Raw genomic sequence first — 18,099 nt, forward strand, 5'->3', positions numbered from 1 at the left:
CCCCCGCGGCTCGGATGTGTCCCAGTCCTGAATCCTGGAGCTGTGTTAATTGCTGCTCAGTGTCACCAGGGCTCCATCTGGAGAAGGTGTGCTGGCGGCACCTCCTCCTTCTGGCCCCCCGGTGTTGCTGGACCCGATTCAGGTCCGGAGCATTGTCCGGGCCGCATTGCTCACCAGAATGCCTCTGCAGATGTCATTTCTACTATACCTTTTTGCCTCTCCAGGACATATTCCCAGGAGTTGTATTGCTGGGTGTAATGGGAGCTCAATTTCTCATTTTTTTAGAATTGTCCATATTGTTTTCCAAAAGGGCTGAACAAGTCAGCATTCCCACCAGCAGTGAATATGAGTCCCTGTGTCCCCACATCCGCATCAACACCGGTCACTTTTGTTTTTTTAACAAATAGTAGGACAGTAAAACACAAGACTTCACATAAGGATAAAAGTAACATCTGAGTGGGAGGCCTTGTTCTAGAAGGGGAAAGTAAAAAGGCAACCACCATTGCTCGAGCCCCTCCAGAATCCTTTTTCGCAACAAGAGGAAGCAGGGATACTTATCTTAAAGGTCCTTCTTAGGTCTGACCCTTCTGTACATACACCACCAAGCAGCAACCTCAATAAAGAACAATGAACAACGGAGTTTTGAAAATAATGATGCAGACATGGGAGGGATGTTTTCGTAAGAATACACTCTGGGGAAGGAATTGAATCCAAAGTCTGTGCATTAATCTCTGAGCTCCATAATAATCCCAGTCCAAGTAGAAAGGACAAAGGGTGAGCTGTCCCACTGCTCACGGAAAGCACATCGTTGGAAACAAAATACGCAAAAAATCCTAGTTATTCCTGAAATTAACATTTGAAAATAACAGAGAGGTCGCCCAGACATATTAGGGATCATCTCTTGAAAAATTTCAACCACACACAAGGTAAACAAGGATTTGGAGGCATAAGAAGAGTTTTCCTATGCCGCTGATCGGAATGCATGAGCTCCTCAGCACTTGGACCCCAGAAACTCAGTCATAACTCTACACTCACGTGATACCGTGAAGGAGATTTGTCCGTGAAAAGACAGTGACTCATATTTAAGTAAAGGAAGGTACTGTACTCATATCATGTTAATCAGCAGTTGATAAAAGTAGACACACAATGGAGAAAACCATCAAAAATATAATACCCAATGGAAGAAGCTAGAAAATGCACATACTCGAATTTAAAAAAAGACATAAAGAAATGCAGAATGAGAAAATGTGTCAGATATATCAGTGTTGGGTGCTGGGGCTGTAGACATATGGTAGATTTTCTGTTAGGAGGCAGGATTAGCAAAAACTCAACGAAGATGGCAAACTACATCATCCCTTACTGCATGACTGTCTCACAAATTGTTCAAAGTTTCTTCACTGTCCCTGCGACATATGACTAGTTTTCAATGTTTTAAAAATTGTTAATTCAGTAGCCCGGACATGGGGTCAAATAGAGAGGAGAGAGGCAGATTCCGTAGAGAGTGCCGCCAACTAATTATTTTACTTTATGGGTATTTTTTTATCCAACACACTTGCCTTTAATTTTTCGTCTTTGTGAATAACTAATATGCATTGTTGTTAGAGTGAGCCTACCCAGTCCTGGCCATCAATTTTAGGTAGGGCTTTATTTCATGTTTGCCTGACAATTGTATCTTTAAGATCAACTCTTTCTCCTGATTACAATTAGTTCAGAAGGACAGTGGATCTTTGTAGAGCAACATTGCAAAGATAAGAGGCCTATCACAGTTCCTGCAAACAAAGACGGCCCAATCCAATCTGATTTGAAAGATAAACAAAATTGTAAAAAAATTGTGTGTAACCTTCATACAAACTAATGAACTCAAGGTAGAGATTAAACAATCCTAAATATAAGTTCAGAAATTTTAATATCATGACCGAGCCCTGAGTGCGAATCATTTTGGGGAGGTTCATGGTGCACTTCTTTTGAAATGAAATTTTCGAGATGGATTTGAGAGAGAAATATCAAAATGATATGGGAAACATTTTTGGGGGGGTTGTTTTGTGCCACAGTTTACTAGATTTAAATAGGTAGATTTAATTAAAAATAGATCAAACGGATATCATTCGATGAGGGTAACGATACCCAAAATAATTGCATCAAAACACCTTTTGTGTTTGGAAAATGCAGGTAGGTCTATCTGGGCCATGCAAACTAGGTTCAGAGTAGGAACACCATTCTTGGAGTATGCGGCCCAAGTGGAAATCAGGATAAGGAAAAAGAGAAATGAATGTCACCTCCCTAGAAGACGTGATTGTCTGTCTCTTCTTTGCTCTGGCCTTGAATCTAAAGGTCAGCTGTCCACTCCAACTAAGCTTCCCTTAAAACAAATGTCATTATGGCTTGACAGCTGTCTTGAACACCAGCCGGATATGTCCATACGCGTAATCCTCCGTGGCGGATCACCGCCGACCATGGTCTGTTCTGCGTCAGGCCCACAGAGCAGTGCTATAAAAAGCCCAACACCTTTGCAGTGTCTACATCCTGCCTTTCCCACTTCTCTGAAAGAAGTACCCCAAGACATCGGCAAGATGAAACTTGTACTCCTGGCTCTGTTCGTGGCCGTGGCCTCTGCCAAATTGCACTGGAAGGTATCAGGGAAGATCTGATGTGTGTGTGTGTGTGTGTGAGTGTGTGTGTGTGTATGTGTTTATCCCGCACTCTAGTTTGTACTTTTTTTGTTATGGGGGGCACACCTTGCAGGGCTTCGGGCTTACTCCTGTCTCTGAGCAAGGACTCACTGTTGGTGGAATTCAGGCACATTTGGGATGCCAGGGATTGACCCAGGACATTCCAGGACTAGCAAGCAACCTAGCACCGTACTATCTCTCTAGCCTCGGTGCTGAACACTTGATACACATATTGATCCATGGATCTGATCGCAATCAAACACTCTCTTCTGTCTCTCGACATTATTCCTTTCTGTCTGGAAGAAAGGGGTTTCCTTTATATTTTCATTTGCAGTCCAATGAAAAGTAATCCAGTGTTAATTTCCGACATCCTGGATGTTTTTATGGTATATGAGTGAACATTTTATTTTTTTACTTTTTTTTTCAATTTCAAGAACCTGGTGTTTGTATAATTGAGAGTTTCCAATTCTTGTTTTTACAATTCTATAAATCTCATTTCTATCCTATCAACCCTTGTTTCTGTTATTCTACCCAATACCTAATAGATCACTACTTGGCTTGGTCCGATTAAACAATCTGCATTTTCCCCCCAGTGTTCAATGAAGTACAAGAATAGTTGAGGATGGGCGTTTATGAGAAAAGTGAAAAGTGTGATTGTCCTTCTTCATTGGAACTTTTCTTTCCAGAACACGGGTAAGTGGCAGACTATCGCTCTAGCCGCCGACAATAAAGAGAAGGTGGAAGAAAATGGGCCACTCAGAGGGTTCTTGAGAGACATCGAGTGCAAAAACAGACACTGTAACTCTGTCAACTTGACTTTCTGGGTGAAGTAAGTGACATTTCCCTGCACCTAAGTCACACATTTTCTTTTCTTTTCTTTTCTTTTCTTTTCTTTTCTTTTCTTTTCTTTTCTTTTCTTTTCTTTTCTTTTCTTTTCTTTTCTTTTCTTTTCTTTTCTTTTCTTTTCTTTTCTTTTCTTTCCTTCTCCTTTCTTGTCTTTCTTTTCTCTTCTCTTCTTTTCTCTTTTCTTTTCTTTTCTTTCCTTACCTTTCCTTTTCTTTTCTTTTCTTTTCTTTTCTTTTCTTTTCTTTTCTTTTCTTTTGCATTTGAGGTCACACCCAGCATTGCACAGGTATTTGTCTTGGCTCATGCACTCAGAATTGACTCCTGGTGCTGCTCAGGGGACCTGATGGGATGCTGGGAATCGAACCCAGGTCAGGCGGTGCAAGGCAAACACCCTTACCGCTGTGCTATCGCTCCAGCCCCAAGTAACACACTTCTTAACTTCATGAACACCTGTTGAGTCTTGCTCTTACTGATGCAGGGTGGTTAGTGGCCTATCTGAATTCTCAGGAATTTGAGTCTCTGAACTTGATTCAGAGAAGTTATCCAGTGGGTGCCCTAAGTTTCCAGAATGTTCAAACATCTGCTGTTTGAACTGCATTGTCAATGACAGAATTAAAAAAAAGTTTCGGAGAAGTTTTCCTTGAGAGTCTAAGAACCATGATATCATCGATTGATCATTGCAGTTCATGTAACAGATTCTGAATTTTTTAGAAACAGTATTTCATATTTAATTTATACAAGGGCGTAAAGGGTTATCCACTAATATTTTTTTCAGTTTTTTTTTTTTTTTGTTTTTGGGTCACACCTGGCGATGCACAGGGGTTACTCCTGGCTCTGCACTCAGGAATCACCCGCGGCGGTGCTCAGGGGACCATATGGGATGCTGGGATTTGAACCCGGGTTGGGCGCGTGCAAGGCAAACACCCTCCCCCCTATGCTATCACTCTAGCCCCCGATCCACCACCACAGCTAATATTTTTGATGTTAGACTCAGTCATAAACTTATGGTTCCACACAACGTGTTGAATATTTTCGGAACCTATTTTTCCACTTGCAAAATATGAGAATCAGATAATGACAATAAATATCCAGATCTTGACCACTGAGCTATCAGTGCCTTTATTGTTGTTTTGGTTATAGATTACCAGGCATGATGAATTTTATGTAGAACACTGATAACTAAACCATAGACATGCAGTGAGAGATAGTTCTACCCAAGTGTGATGTTTCGTCAGCAAACAGCAACCGAGTTATTGATGTGGAGAATCGAAGATCAGAGAGAAAAGTCCATATGCAAAGAGAGAGAGATGATTCAAGAGCATTGTGAATTCGGTGTCATTATGACATTGGAAATACCTGAAATCAGGATAGATTACTAAAGAGAAAACAAAGCTAACGTGACAGCATAATCTGGGAACATCGCTTGAACGTATTGAGGTCACAGATGTCAGGGCACACTGATAGGGATGTTGGTCTCATACCAAGAACCTCATCAGGCCCTTTTCGGAAGCTCCAACCCCTACGATGTTTTTTATACAGGAAACGTTTATCCCCCTACGATGCTCCCACATATCTGTGAAAGATCCTTCTGGATGTTCTTTCCCTCTCTCTCTTTCTCTCTCTTTCTTCCTCTCTGACGCAATCCACTCGGCATGCCCGTGTCCAGAGGTTTCTCCCTAGAGGCAGGACTTGACATCCTCTTGGACCTCAGTCATGTGTGTGTCCTTGCCATACTTTCTTCATCCGGCTGACAGAAGCGCTGCCGCCGTGGGGAGTATGGGAGGAATCACCGACCTTTTTATTGATTTGGTTTTCAGAAACAATGGAGTGTGTGAAAAGTTCACAGTAGTCGGAGACAGAGCACCTGGATCTGAAGGATACACTGCTGCTTGTGAGTCTTTGTTCTTCCTGGATGATGGACTAGTCTTTTTGTAATTTTTTTTTATTTTATTAAGTGTCAATGTATCACTGTCATCCTGCTGTTTTCCTATTGACTCGAGCGGGCACCTGTACAGTGTCTATTCCTGCCAGCCCTGAGATTTTATTTAATTTCAAATTTATATATCTATATTTTAATTAGTGGATCACCATGAGGGTACAGTTGCAGATTTACACATTTTCGTACTTGTGTTTCCCTCATACAATGTTCAAAAACCAATCCCTCCACCAGTGCCCATTCCCCACCACCAATGATCCCAGTATCCCTCCCACCCGCCAATCCCATCCATGCCTACTGCTCTGTGGCAGGGTATTCCCTTTTGTTCTCTCTTTCTTTTTGGGTGTTTTGATTTGCAATAGGGGTATTGAGTGGCCATCGTGTTCGGTGTCTAGTCAACTTTCAACACGCATCTCCCTTCCTGAGCAGGATATCCAACCACATTTAACTTGGTGTTCCCTTCTCTCTCTGAGCTGCCTTTCCCCCCAGCATGTGAGGCTGGCTTCCAGACCGTGGACCCAACCTCCGGGTACTTATCTCTACTATTCTTGGGTGTTAGTCTCCTACTCTGTTATTTTATATTCCACAGATGAGTGCGATATTTCTATCTCTGTCTCTCTCTCTCTGACTCATTTCATTTAGCATGATACTTTCCATGTTGATCCACTTATATGCAAAGAATGACTTCCTCTATTCTAACTGCTGCATAGTATTCCATTGTGTAGCTATACCAGTTTCTTCTTTAACCAGTCATCTGTTCTCAGGCACTGGTTTTTTTCCCAGATTCTAGCTATTGGAAATAGTGCTGTGATGAACAGGTAAGTGCAGATGTCATGCGACTATACTTTTATGCTTCTCTGGGATACATTCCCAGCAGTTATATTGCTGGGTCAAATGGGAGCTCAGTTTCTAATTTTTTGACAGCGTCCATATTGTTTTCTCAACGGCCAGCCCAAAGATTTAAGAAGCCTCTACTTAGTCGTTCTTCCCAATGATTGGAGCTCCTTTCAGGGTCAGGGGAAGGAGACTTATCTTTATTGTTTCGGCATATCGAATATGTCACGGGGAGCTTGATAGGATCTGACTGTGCGGGTGAGATACTCTTGGTAGCTTGCTGGGATCTTGAGAGTTGTGTGTGTGTACATATATATATATATGTATGTATATACATATATTTATCTTTATATATATAACTATATATATAACTATATATATAACTTTATATATATGTTAAGTTCATGCCCTTTAAGAGCTTTTCTGGATTTCTGGACTTGTTATTATTCCATCAGATCTACAACTTATTATAAACACGACCTTGGGAAACAGACTCTCACTTGGCAAAAATTAAATTTCCACTCTAGGTCAAAATAAGGAAACGGTAGATTTTTCTTTTGTCAGATGACAATAGTTGCACATATTCTTTGGTGTAGCGTAGGCTGGCCTTCCAGATAAGTGACCCCAGATATAATTTCGGCACCACAAATCGTCCGCTGAGAGTTGTTCCCTGTAATCCCTGAGCACCAGAACGTATAAAAAGCCTGAGCACCACTGGCTATCACCCAAATCCAACAGAAAAAAACAGTCAATTTATTTCAACATATTTACTTGACCACACATTCCAATGGGCTGGTGCGAGAGCACAGCCGTAGCACATTCGACTTACACAGAACCGACCAGTGTTCAATTCCTCTGCCCCTCTTGAAGAGCCCCGCAAGCTACCGAGAGTATCGCATCCACACAGTAGATCCTGGCAAACTACCCATTGTGTATTTAATATGCCCAAAACAGTCACAACAAGTCTCACAACGGTGATGTTACTGGTGAAAAACGGGATCATAGTGACAGTGACACAATCCAGTGATCCTTTAACAAAACGATTCTGTTTTGAAAAGGATTGTTCACATAAGCTTGAGACACATGTGCCATTTGTCTCTCTCTCTCTCTCTTCCACAGTCTCAGGACAAAATCGCTTCAATTTCTGTTATCAATCTGAGAACGTGTTGATGATGTGTATCCGGAACACCGATGAAAACGGAACCGTCACACATATGGTTGTAGCTGCAAGTATGTCTCTTATTCTGAGTAGAATCAGTGATTGTTTTGACACATAGAGGTTACTTATGGAAAAATTACATACATTCATTATGAAAAAAAAAACATACTTTCTGGAGTTCTGGAGTGTCCTTTACTCCAATCCCAGAATGCATTGTCCACTGACTGAAATGATTGTATTCTCTCACTCAGGTACATCAAGTTTTGAATTCAGCAAATTAACATATCATGAATTATGTAGCAGTGTAGGCAAAATCTATGATACATTTTTGATATTTATGAAAATCTACGAAAATCTGCGATATATTTATACAAATGCCTATTGATTGCAGTCGGCAGTTGAGTCGAGTATGAGTTGAATCTGCTCACATGCCAATAACGTCAAACTCATTCCGATGCTCTGTTACTGGGTAGCTGGTTTCACGCAATCTAATGAGATGGGGACTAGTGCAAAGTTCCCAGAATTTTCTTTCCATGCCTGAAGTTTCCAGAATACTAGAAAGTGTAGCCATCTGTAGAATGTAAGATTACAGGTTCGGAACTTGGCATAGGACTAAACTCCAGCTTGCACTCATTCTCTCAACACTCATTTGAGAATGGGTATCTTATTTCTGGGCTGGAAGAAAAGAACAGAGAGGAGGGCGTTTGCATTGCACTTGATCGACTTGGGTTTGATCCCTCCGTCCCTCTCGATGAGCACGGCAAGCTATCAAGAGTATCTTGCCCATATAGCAGAGCTTGAAAAGCTCCACGTGGTGTACTTGATATGCCAAAAAAAGCACAACAAGTCTCACCATGAAGATGAGGCTGGTGCCCGCTCGAGGAAGTTGAGGAGCAATAGAATGACAGTGATACAGTGACAGTGGTACCCAGGAAAGAAGAAAGTAGGTGACAGATAACTTTCAGCTCCAAAAATGCACCAGGACAGCATACATAAGACTGTGTAGGGTTTTTCAGAGTTAGGGTCAACCCTGCCAAAAATTGAGTAGGAAACCTTCAGAACTTGACATTTGAAGGGTGCTTTTGGGTAGCGATGTGAAATATCCTAGGATTTGCACTAGAAACCTGTGTAATGCTGGTATGATCACTTCGTATCCCTCTTGAGATCTCTGTCAGCAATGACTCACCTGTTTGGAACCAGGGGAGAGGCTCAGGAGGGAGTGATGTTGTTTCCAAAAAAATGGACAGCCTGGAGAAGAGGGGGACATCCGCCTGTCTATATAGGGGTGACTGTAGCCCGTTCTGATTATTGGATGCACACTCATGACGGTCTTTCTTCCCTTCTTTTCTGCCAATTGCAGTAAGACCTGGCTATGACCACACTAACGCCCATGAAGCCCACGAAATGTACGCTAAATTGGTAAAGGAAAACGGTATTCCCGCAGAAAACGTCATGCTTGTCGAATTTAAAGGTAAATTCATTATTTGCTCTTCTCGGGTACAAAAGTGGCCATCATGAAATTTTATCCAAGAAAGCTTCTTATCAAGTGTCCTTTGGACACCTGGGTTCTGAAAAAAATAATAATCTTTGTCTAATGCAGTGCTTAGAAATGTTGAATGAATCAGCTCTTGTTGTGAACGCTCTATTCATTGTCTTCCACAGATCCCTGCCCTCAGTAAGAAGACCTGTTGGGTGAGTGATGACATTGAATCTCCTGATATTTTAAGCAGTCATGATGTCTTTGGGAGGGGTATCCATTTCAAAAATAAGATGCAACTCCTCTGATGAAAGGGTGGGCAAATGCGATGATATAGACACGTGCACGAGTGTGGGATTAAATCGTGGTCCGGCTCACCATGTAACCATACCGTTGGCTGGGATTCAACATTTTGCGGACAAAAGTTATTTCAAATGGATGAAGCATCGAGCTTTGAATGAGAATTCACTCCGTGTATTCCAGTGACCGCGAACTCTAATGCAAACTCTTTTATAATAGTCATGAGATTCGAGAAAGACTCATGGTCCGTTGTGGTGTGTGGCGCCCCTTGTGTTAGATAATCTGTGACCGCCTCTGGTCCTTGAGCACAGCCAAGTGAGGTCCAATTACTCCAAGCTCCCAAGAAATACTAAAGAAAAGAAGCCCTGTAAGTCACACACTTGCAGAGTTCAATTCCCTCTGTCCTACAGCCATGAACACATTTCTACCTTACATACTTGGTGTAAGACCTCATAGAAGATCAGTCACTGCTACACGTATCCTAGCAGTCAAGTTCTTACCCTGAATATCACATATTAGGCTTCATGAAAAAAATTCTACAGTAACATTTCTCTTATAGATTACATTGATAACTGCCTCACCTCCTTTCCAATGTGTTTAGCATGATGGACCCCTTTGGAACCTACTCAAAATGTTGTTTCTTAATGTTTTAATTTTTGTAGACATCTCCAGATCATGATGACAGAACGCAGCAGCATCTCAGATACCCGAATCATCACTCAAATTGTAATTCCTTCTTTCCCACTATCATCATGACCTCAGTCCATGTTTTTCTCTTTCTTCGTTTCCCACACGCCATTGTATCCCATTGGATGCCTAAATTAATAAACTGATTATTCTATGCACAAAGCTGTGTTTGATGCAAAGACTCTTGTTTGTAAAGCACAGAAATACCTACTTGAATAGGAGAATTCAGTCAATGAGGTGTCCATTGAAATTGAAATTTGGTCTTGGTAGGCATATGGAATGCTTTTTAAAATGTCTATTTCGGGTTGGAAGAAATAAGATAAACTCTCTCGCGGATGATATTTTTGCATGTTATTGATTAGATTTCTGATTGATTGGATATCCCATGCATGTCATATGAAGGATAGAAGAAAGTGATGAGACCATATCTAAAGGCCTTTCTTCTGACTTCCTAGCTAGTGTCAAACACTTTGTGTGAGCAGCATTAGCTGGCGGTTAAGAGGGAGAAGGATACGATATAATAGAAAACAACATGATATGGCCAATGTTGTAATTTAGAGGAATCTCTACTCACAAAACATTTCCACTTGGAACCAGAGAGACAGTCCAGTGCGATGGGCTTTTGCCTTGCACGTGGCAGACCAGGGTTCAATCCCCGGCATCACATGTGTTCCTCCAAGCACCACCAAGAGTAATTCTCGAGTTCAAAGCCAGGAGCAGCCCCAGGGAATCACTGGTTGTGACCCTCCTCCCAGAAAAACCCAACGTTTTCACTTAAATCTCTTCCCCAATATTTGTTAGTTTTTGTATGACAGGTTTCTCACTGAAAGTAGGAAAGTGGCTGAAATTTGAGGGAGGTTATAAATCATGTCAGCATCCTAAACTAAGCCGGGGCACATCTCAAATAGAAAAGCTCCAAAGCATGGAGTACCTAGAAAAGAGCAGGGGGACAAAATTTAATGAGGCATGTGCGTAGACCAATGGTCTGCCTGCAACAGGACAGAACGCCCAATGACCTGCTTGCGAAGTTCATTTATAGGGGACATTTACCCCCTTAACTGAACTCTATCAATAGATGTGTGGAGTGGGCATTATTTTCTGAGACAAATCCAAAGATTTCTGTCAAACTAATTCAATGGATGAACCTGGAGAGTCTTACGCTGAGTGAGTCAGAGGAAGAGGGACCCACGTCAAATGACTGAATTCATTGGTGGGAAATAAAACTGGAGTGTGAGAAAAATACCCAGGATGGTGGGAAGAAGGGCCAGGAGAACTGGTCCATGGTTGGAAGCTCTCCAGAGGCAAGGCTTGGATAATGCAGTTGGGATAGAGAAGGAACCACCATGATGAAGTCAGTTGTAAAGAATCACTCTGCACAAGAACTGCGTGCTGAGAGTTGGCAAAGGGATATATATATATATATATATATATATATATATATATATATATATATATATAGTACCTGTCTCGTGTGGTTAAAGCAAAAAGAGAAAAGGAAAAAAAAGTAAATTGTTGTCTTTCCCTTGGGAAAATTGCCATTCTAACAGGAGTATCAGGCTGATAAAACTAGTTGGTCTTCCTTTACCCATCTTCATAAATTTCCCGCTGGTGGGGATGGGTTTCAGATATGTAGTGGATCAGGGCCATAAACTGTAACACGACCGTAACTACATACACGTAATGATTTAAATGGAAAATTTTATTTTTTCACTTCCTTTGACAAGAACACTCCTCACAATTTCATTAATGTGCTTGTTTTATTTTTTTGGTTTATGGGTCATATCTGAAGGAGCCCAGGGCTGGAGTCCTGGCTCTGTGCTCAGGGAGCATTCCCGGCAGTGCCCCAGGAATCAAATGGGGTACTGGGAATCAATCCTGGGTTGGCCATATAAAGGCATCTCCCTGCACCCAAAAGTATATTAAAATTTAAATAATGACAAGGCACAAACACCCAAATTATCTAAGCAAATAATTCCCTTGTCATCAAAAGGATGAAAGATATAATTCAATGCCCATGTGATGATGAGTGTTGGTCTTGCCCACGGAACTAGCTAAGTCCGGAAAGGTGTCCAGAATATGATGGTGACGTTTCACAATGATTCAAAACCGTTTCAGGAATTAAAGTTTATCCGAAGTTTAATGATCAATGGTATTTTGATTCAAACAAGCACCTGTTGTAAAGCAATTTTAAAGTCTAATCACCCATTCATCTATAGTTTGATTTCCCTTCAAAGCCTTACCAGGATCGCTCCTATCCCACACATCTTTCTTTCGTCCTTCCTTCCTTCCTTCCTTCCTTCCTTCCTTCCTTCCTTCCTTCCTTCCTTCCTTCCTTCCTTCCTTCCTTCCTTTCTTCCTTCCTTCCTTCCTTCCTTCCTTCCTTCCTTCCTTCCTTCCTTCCTTCCTTCCTTCCTTCCTTCTTCTCTCTATCCCTCCCTCCCTCCCTCCCTGCTTCCTTATGAATTATGCCTGTCTCCACACTTCCTAAGACAATCATTGTGAACCCCCTTTTTTTTCATTTTTTAATTGAATCACCATGTGGACAGTTACAAAGCTTTCAGGCTTAATTTCATAATTATCAATTTCATAATGCTCGAACACTGATTCCATCACCAGTGCACATATTCCACCATCAAGAACCACAGTAAAATTCCTCCCACCCCCCAGCCCTCCAGCCCCCAATGCCGCTTGTGTAGCTGATAAATTTCACTTTACTTTCTTTTTACTTTGATTACATACAAACAAAAAACTCACTATTATTTTTGGAGCTCACCCCCCACCAGATTTGGACCTGCAGGAAAAAAAAACACTTGATAATTTGTTTTTCATTGCTGAGAATGAAGAGCTATGAGGTCGTGTGGCCACAGTAGCGGCCACAAGGTTGTTCATCAATTTGCTCCAGTGGGCACCATAATGTCTCCATTGTGAGACTTGTTGTTACTGTTTTTGGCATATTGAATACGCCATGGGGAGCTCAGCAGGCTCTGTCAGGAGGGCAGGGTACTCTCAGTGCCTTTCAGAGCTCTCCATGAGAGGGACCAAACTGGGGTCGGCCACATGCAAGGCAAATGCCCTACACGCTGTGCTATTGCTACAGCCCAAAATAAATAAAAACAATAATAAATTCTTACTCTATTCCTCATCTCAGTAATAATAATACTCAATTCTTACACTGTGCCTTGCCTCAGTAACAATAATCAATAATAATAATAATCAATTCATACTCTGTTCCTCTATTCCTTGTCTCAGTATCAATAGTCAATATTAATAATTGTAAATTATTTTATTTTATTTTATTTATTTTTTTTTAAATTTTTCATTGAGTCACCGTGTGGAAAGTTACAAAGTTTTCCGGTTTAAATCTCAGTTATACAATGCTCGAATACCCATCCCTTCAGCAGTGCTCATATTCCACCACCAAGAATCCCAGTATAGCTCCACCCCGCACCCCCACACCCCTAACCCCCCCACGGCCCTAGCCCCCCCACCCTTAGCCCCCCGCCTGTGTAACTAATAAATTTCACTTTACTTTCATTTTGATTGCATACAATATTTCAACAAAACTCACTATTATTGTTTGGAGAGTCTCTCCCCTAAAGTCAGACCTGCTGAAAAGGAAGCATTAGATAATTTGTTTTCCATTGCTGAGGATGAAGACGTATGAGGTCGAGTGACCACACTTAGTGGCCTCTCAGTTTTGGGTTTCTGTAATTTAGTATTTTAGTAACTAAGTCCAGAGAGATATCTGCCAGAAGTTGCATCGTTGCCAACTTGTCCTTCTCAGTTACATTATATTCCACATATGAGTGCGATCTTTCTATGTCTGTCTCTTTCTTTCTGACTCATTTCACTCAACCTGATACTTTCCATGTTGATCCATTTATATGCAAATTTCATGACTTCATGTTTTCTGACAGCTGCATAGTATTCCATTGTGTAGATGTACCAGAGTTTCTTTAACCAGTCATCTGTTTTCGGGCACTCTGGTTTTTTCCATATTGTGGCTATTGTGAACAGAGGGGCAATGAACATGGAAATGCAGATGTCATCTCTACTATACCGTTTTGCCTCTCCGGGATATATTCCCAGGAGTGGTATTGCTGGGTCAAATGGGAGCTCAATTTCTAATTTTTTGAGAATCGTCCATATTGTTTTCCAAAAGGGCTGAACCAGTCGGCATTCCCACCAGCAGTGAAGAAGAGTCCCTTTCTCCCCGCATCCACGCCAACACCGGTTGCTTTTGTTTTTTGGGATGTGGGCCAGTCTCTGTGGTGTGCGATGATATCTCATGGTTGTTTTGATCTGCATTTCCCTGATGATTAGTGATGTTGAACATTTTCTCATGTGCCTCTGAGCCATTCGGATTTCTTCTTTAGGAAAGCTTCTGTTCATTTCATCACCCCATTTTTTGATCCGGTCGACAGTTTTCTTCTTGTGGAGTTCAACCAGTGCATTGTATATCCTTGTTATCAACCCTTTATCGGATGGGTATTCTGTTCCTCCTCTTAATAATAATAATCAATAATTATAGTAATAATCAATTCTTACTCTGATCTTCATCTCAATAATAACAACAATAAAAATAATCAATTCTTACTCTGTTTCTCACCTCTATAATAATAAAAATAATTATTTATTTGTATGTTCCTTATCTCAATAATAATCAATAGCACTGTAGCCCTGTCATCCCATTGCTCATTGATTTGCTTGAGCGGGAACCAATAATGTCTCCATGGTGAGACTTGTTGTGACTGTATTTGGCATGTCGAATATGCCATGGGGAGTTTGCCAGGCTCTGCCCTACGGGCAGGATACTCTCAGGAACTTGCCAGAGTCTCTGAAAGGGACGGAGGAACCGAAAACAGGGTCGGCCACAAGCAAGGCAAATGCCCTACTTGCTATGCTATCGCTCCAGTGCAATAATAATCAATAATAACAATAATAATCAATGACAATAAGTAATTTATACTCTGTTCCTCGTCTCAATAAGAATCAACAAAGGAACAACGGGATGACAGTGATACACTGATATAGTGAATTATATTCCATTCTTTTTGTTTCTCATCTCAATAATAATAATAATCAATAATATAATAATTTTCCAAGTCAAGATTTCTGTTCCAAGGTTTAATAGGGCAGAATGGTTGATTTTGTTCTCCAAGTTTTGTTTTTTGTTTTTCTTTTTTTCTTTTGGGTCACACTCTGCGATGCTCAGGGTACACTCCTGGCTCATGCATTCAAGAATAACTCCTGGTGGTGCTCTGGGGACCACATGGCATGCTGGGAATCTTTCACCCGGTGGGTCGCGGGCAAGGCAATCACTGAAACTACTAAAGGGCATTTGCCTAGAACGCAGCATACCCGAGTTCGATTCCTTCCTCCCTCTTGGAGAACCCAGCAATGTACCAAGAATATCCCGCCCAAATAGCAGAGCCTGGAGAGCTACCCATGATGTATTTGTCATGCCAAAAACAGTCACAACGAGTCTCACAATGAAGATATTGCTGGTGCCTGATCAAGCAAATCGATTAGAAAGAAGATGACAGTGATACAGTGATAATAATTTTCCATTCTCCACCATTTTCCAGTAGCCAGGTCGTCACACCCAGAAACTGCCCTCAGCGCCATGTAATCCCATCAATGCCCAACATCCAGAGACTATAAAACAAAGCTCCTGGATATCTTATAGCCCAGTTCTCCCTCTGGAAGAACCTGAGAAGCTACTCAGAGTTTCCTGCCCATATGTGAGAGCTGGCAAATTCCCCGTGGCGCACTCTTATGCCAAAACCAATAACAATGATAGGCCTCATTTCCCGGACTCTGAAAGAACCTCCAATGCAAAACTGTTGGGAAGGACGAGTAGAGAGAGGCTGCTAAAATCTCAGGACTAGAATGAATGGAGACATTACTGAGACCGCTGGAGAATATCAATGATCAATGGGATGATTATTATTAATAGTAATAATAATGATAAATTCTTTCTCTGTTCCTTGTCTCAGTGTTTATATTAATCATAATGATAAATTGTTACTGTTCCTCATCACAATAATAATAATCAATAATCACGATTATTAATCTCGAAATCCCGTTGATCATCGATTTCTCGAGTGGGCTCAGTAACCTCTCCATTCGTCCTATCTCTGAGATCTTAGAATCCTGTCTCCACTTGGCCCTCCCAACAATGCCTCACTGGAGGCTCATTTAGGGTCAGGGGAATGAGACCCAGCTTGCTACTGGCTTTTGCATATGAATACACCATGGGAAGCTTCCAAGGCTGTCTCATGTAGGCAGGAAACTCCCAGTAGCTTGCTAGTTTCTCCCAGAGTGGGAAGTAGGATACAAGATATCATGCAGCCACAACGCGGACCTACGGGCCTTGGGAGCTTGCTTTTAAGTCGCTGGATGTTGGCCGTTGATGGGATTACACACACCTGGGTTCCTCTGCGGTACCTTCATGCGTGAGGCTTGTCTGAACATGTGGAGAGGGGCCTTGAGCATGGCTGTGGCTAGGCTCCGGTGGTCTTTGGCCGCCAGGATCTCTGCTCAGGGTGGGGAGGGAAGCTGGAGCCCATCTGCTCTGAGGGGCCCCGGGGAAGACAGCTAGGGGAGTGGGCAAGATAATAATCAATAATCATAATAATAATTCCCCTGGCTTTCTTTTGGCCCTTTCCTTGTCATTCTGGATTTGACATATCCAGACCCCTTGACTGGGACAGGTGTCTAGTACCCCACCGCGCCCTGCCTCCCCCACCTCCCACTGTCTACAGCTCTGACTTCTTCTCATTTGATGTTTCCTCCTTCTATCTGTGACATTGCAGAGACCACAGACCACCTCACCCTCTTTCACAGGTTCTCATCCGATTCAGTGGCCAACACCATGCATGATACTTTATTTTTAATTTTTATTTTATTAGTGAATCACTGTGAGACTAAGTGACAGACTTACAGGTTTTCATGCTTATGTTTCAGTCATACAATGATTGAGTGCCCATCCCTCCACCAGTGACCATTTCCCACCACCAGTAGGGAGACGTGTAAAGTAAAACCAACTCATTTTATCAGCCTGATTCTGCTGTTAGAACGGTAATTTTCCCATGAAAAAAATAAAATTTTCATTTTTGTCTTGTTTTTTCTTTTTTTCTTTCACCTACACCAAACAGGTAGTAAAAAGTTGTTACGTCTGTCCGTTTACCATCTCTCACCAAGCAGTTCTTGTGCAGAGTGATCCTTTACAACTGCCATCGTCATAGTGGATCCTTCTCTATCCCAACTGCCTTATCCCCAGCACTGCCTGTGGACAGCTTCCAATCAGGGACCAGTTCTTCTGGCCTTTGTTCCCACCATCTTTGGGTATTTTTCTCACACTCTGGTTTTTATCTCACACCAATGAATGCTGTCATTTGATGTCACTCCCTCTCCCTCTGACGCTCAGAGTAAGACTCCCCATGTTCATCCATTGAAGTAGTTTGACAGAAACCTGTGGATATTTCTCAGGGAAAAATGACCACACCACACATCTCTTGATAGAGTTCAGTTAAGGAGGTAAATGTCCCCTACAAATGAACTTTCCTATGCACTGGAGTATCTGTCCAGTCCCAGTGGAAATGTGTAGAGAGTACTGATTCCGCAAAATTGCTACACTAGCCATATCATGTAGTCTGCTATTATATCCTATCCTTCTCTCTCCTACCCCACAGCTAATGCTGCTCACACACGCAGTGTTTGACATATGTTTTGGCATTCGCTGGGAAGTCAGAACAATAGACTTTAGATATGGTCTCATCACTTTGTCTTATCCTTCATCAGACGTGCATGGGATAACCAATCAATTAGTAATCTAATCAATAAGTTGCAATAGTATCATCTGAAAGACAGTTTGTCTTATTCAACACCCCCCCTGAACAAGATACTTCCAAAAATTTTTCTCTTTGCCTACCAAGGCTGAATTTCAATTTCATTGGAGTACTAATTGCCTGAATCCTCCTATCCAAGTAGGAATTCCTTTGCTTTACAATAAGAGTCTTTGCATCAAACACAGCTTTGTGCATAGAATAATCACTTTATTAATTTAGGCATCCAATGGGATACAACAGCGTGTGGGAAATGAAGGAAGAGAAAAACATGGACTGAGGTCATGATGATACTGGGAAAGAAGGAATTACAATTTGACTCATGATTAGGGTATCTGAGA

At 41.7% G+C, this 18,099-nt stretch overlaps 1 protein-coding gene across 1 annotated transcript; it reads left to right on the forward strand.

Annotated features, from left to right (window-relative positions):
- Positions 1 to 2,544: 2,544 nt before the first annotated feature.
- Positions 2,545 to 9,123, forward strand: LOC129399560 (lipocalin Cav p 2.0101-like). The gene is made up of 6 exons (XM_055119694.1): positions 2,545 to 2,630; positions 3,356 to 3,498; positions 5,333 to 5,406; positions 7,405 to 7,515; positions 8,805 to 8,915; positions 9,107 to 9,123. Exons 1-6 carry the CDS (start codon positions 2,571 to 2,573, stop codon positions 9,121 to 9,123), a joined length of 516 nt encoding a protein of 171 aa, XP_054975669.1. The 5' UTR covers positions 2,545 to 2,570.
- The last annotated feature ends 8,976 nt before the right edge of the window (positions 9,124 to 18,099 follow it).

The sequence above is a fragment of the Sorex araneus genome, chromosome X (assembly GCF_027595985.1).
Source record: "Sorex araneus isolate mSorAra2 chromosome X, mSorAra2.pri, whole genome shotgun sequence".
Taxonomy (NCBI): Eukaryota; Metazoa; Chordata; class Mammalia; order Eulipotyphla; family Soricidae; genus Sorex; species Sorex araneus.

What these genes read in the sequence shown, in the direction of transcription:
- LOC129399560 (XM_055119694.1), top strand. Translation starts at nt 2,571, where the DNA reads ATGAAACTTGTACTCCTGGCTCTGTTCGTGGCCGTGGCCTCTGCCAAA. An exon ending in TGAAGGATACACTGCTGCTT is followed by an intron (nt 5,407 to 7,404) that starts GTGAGTCTTTGT and finishes TCTCTTCCACAG; the next exon opens with TCTCAGGACAAAATCGCTTC. An exon ending in ACATATGGTTGTAGCTGCAA is followed by an intron (nt 7,516 to 8,804) that starts GTATGTCTCTTA and finishes TGCCAATTGCAG; the next exon opens with TAAGACCTGGCTATGACCAC.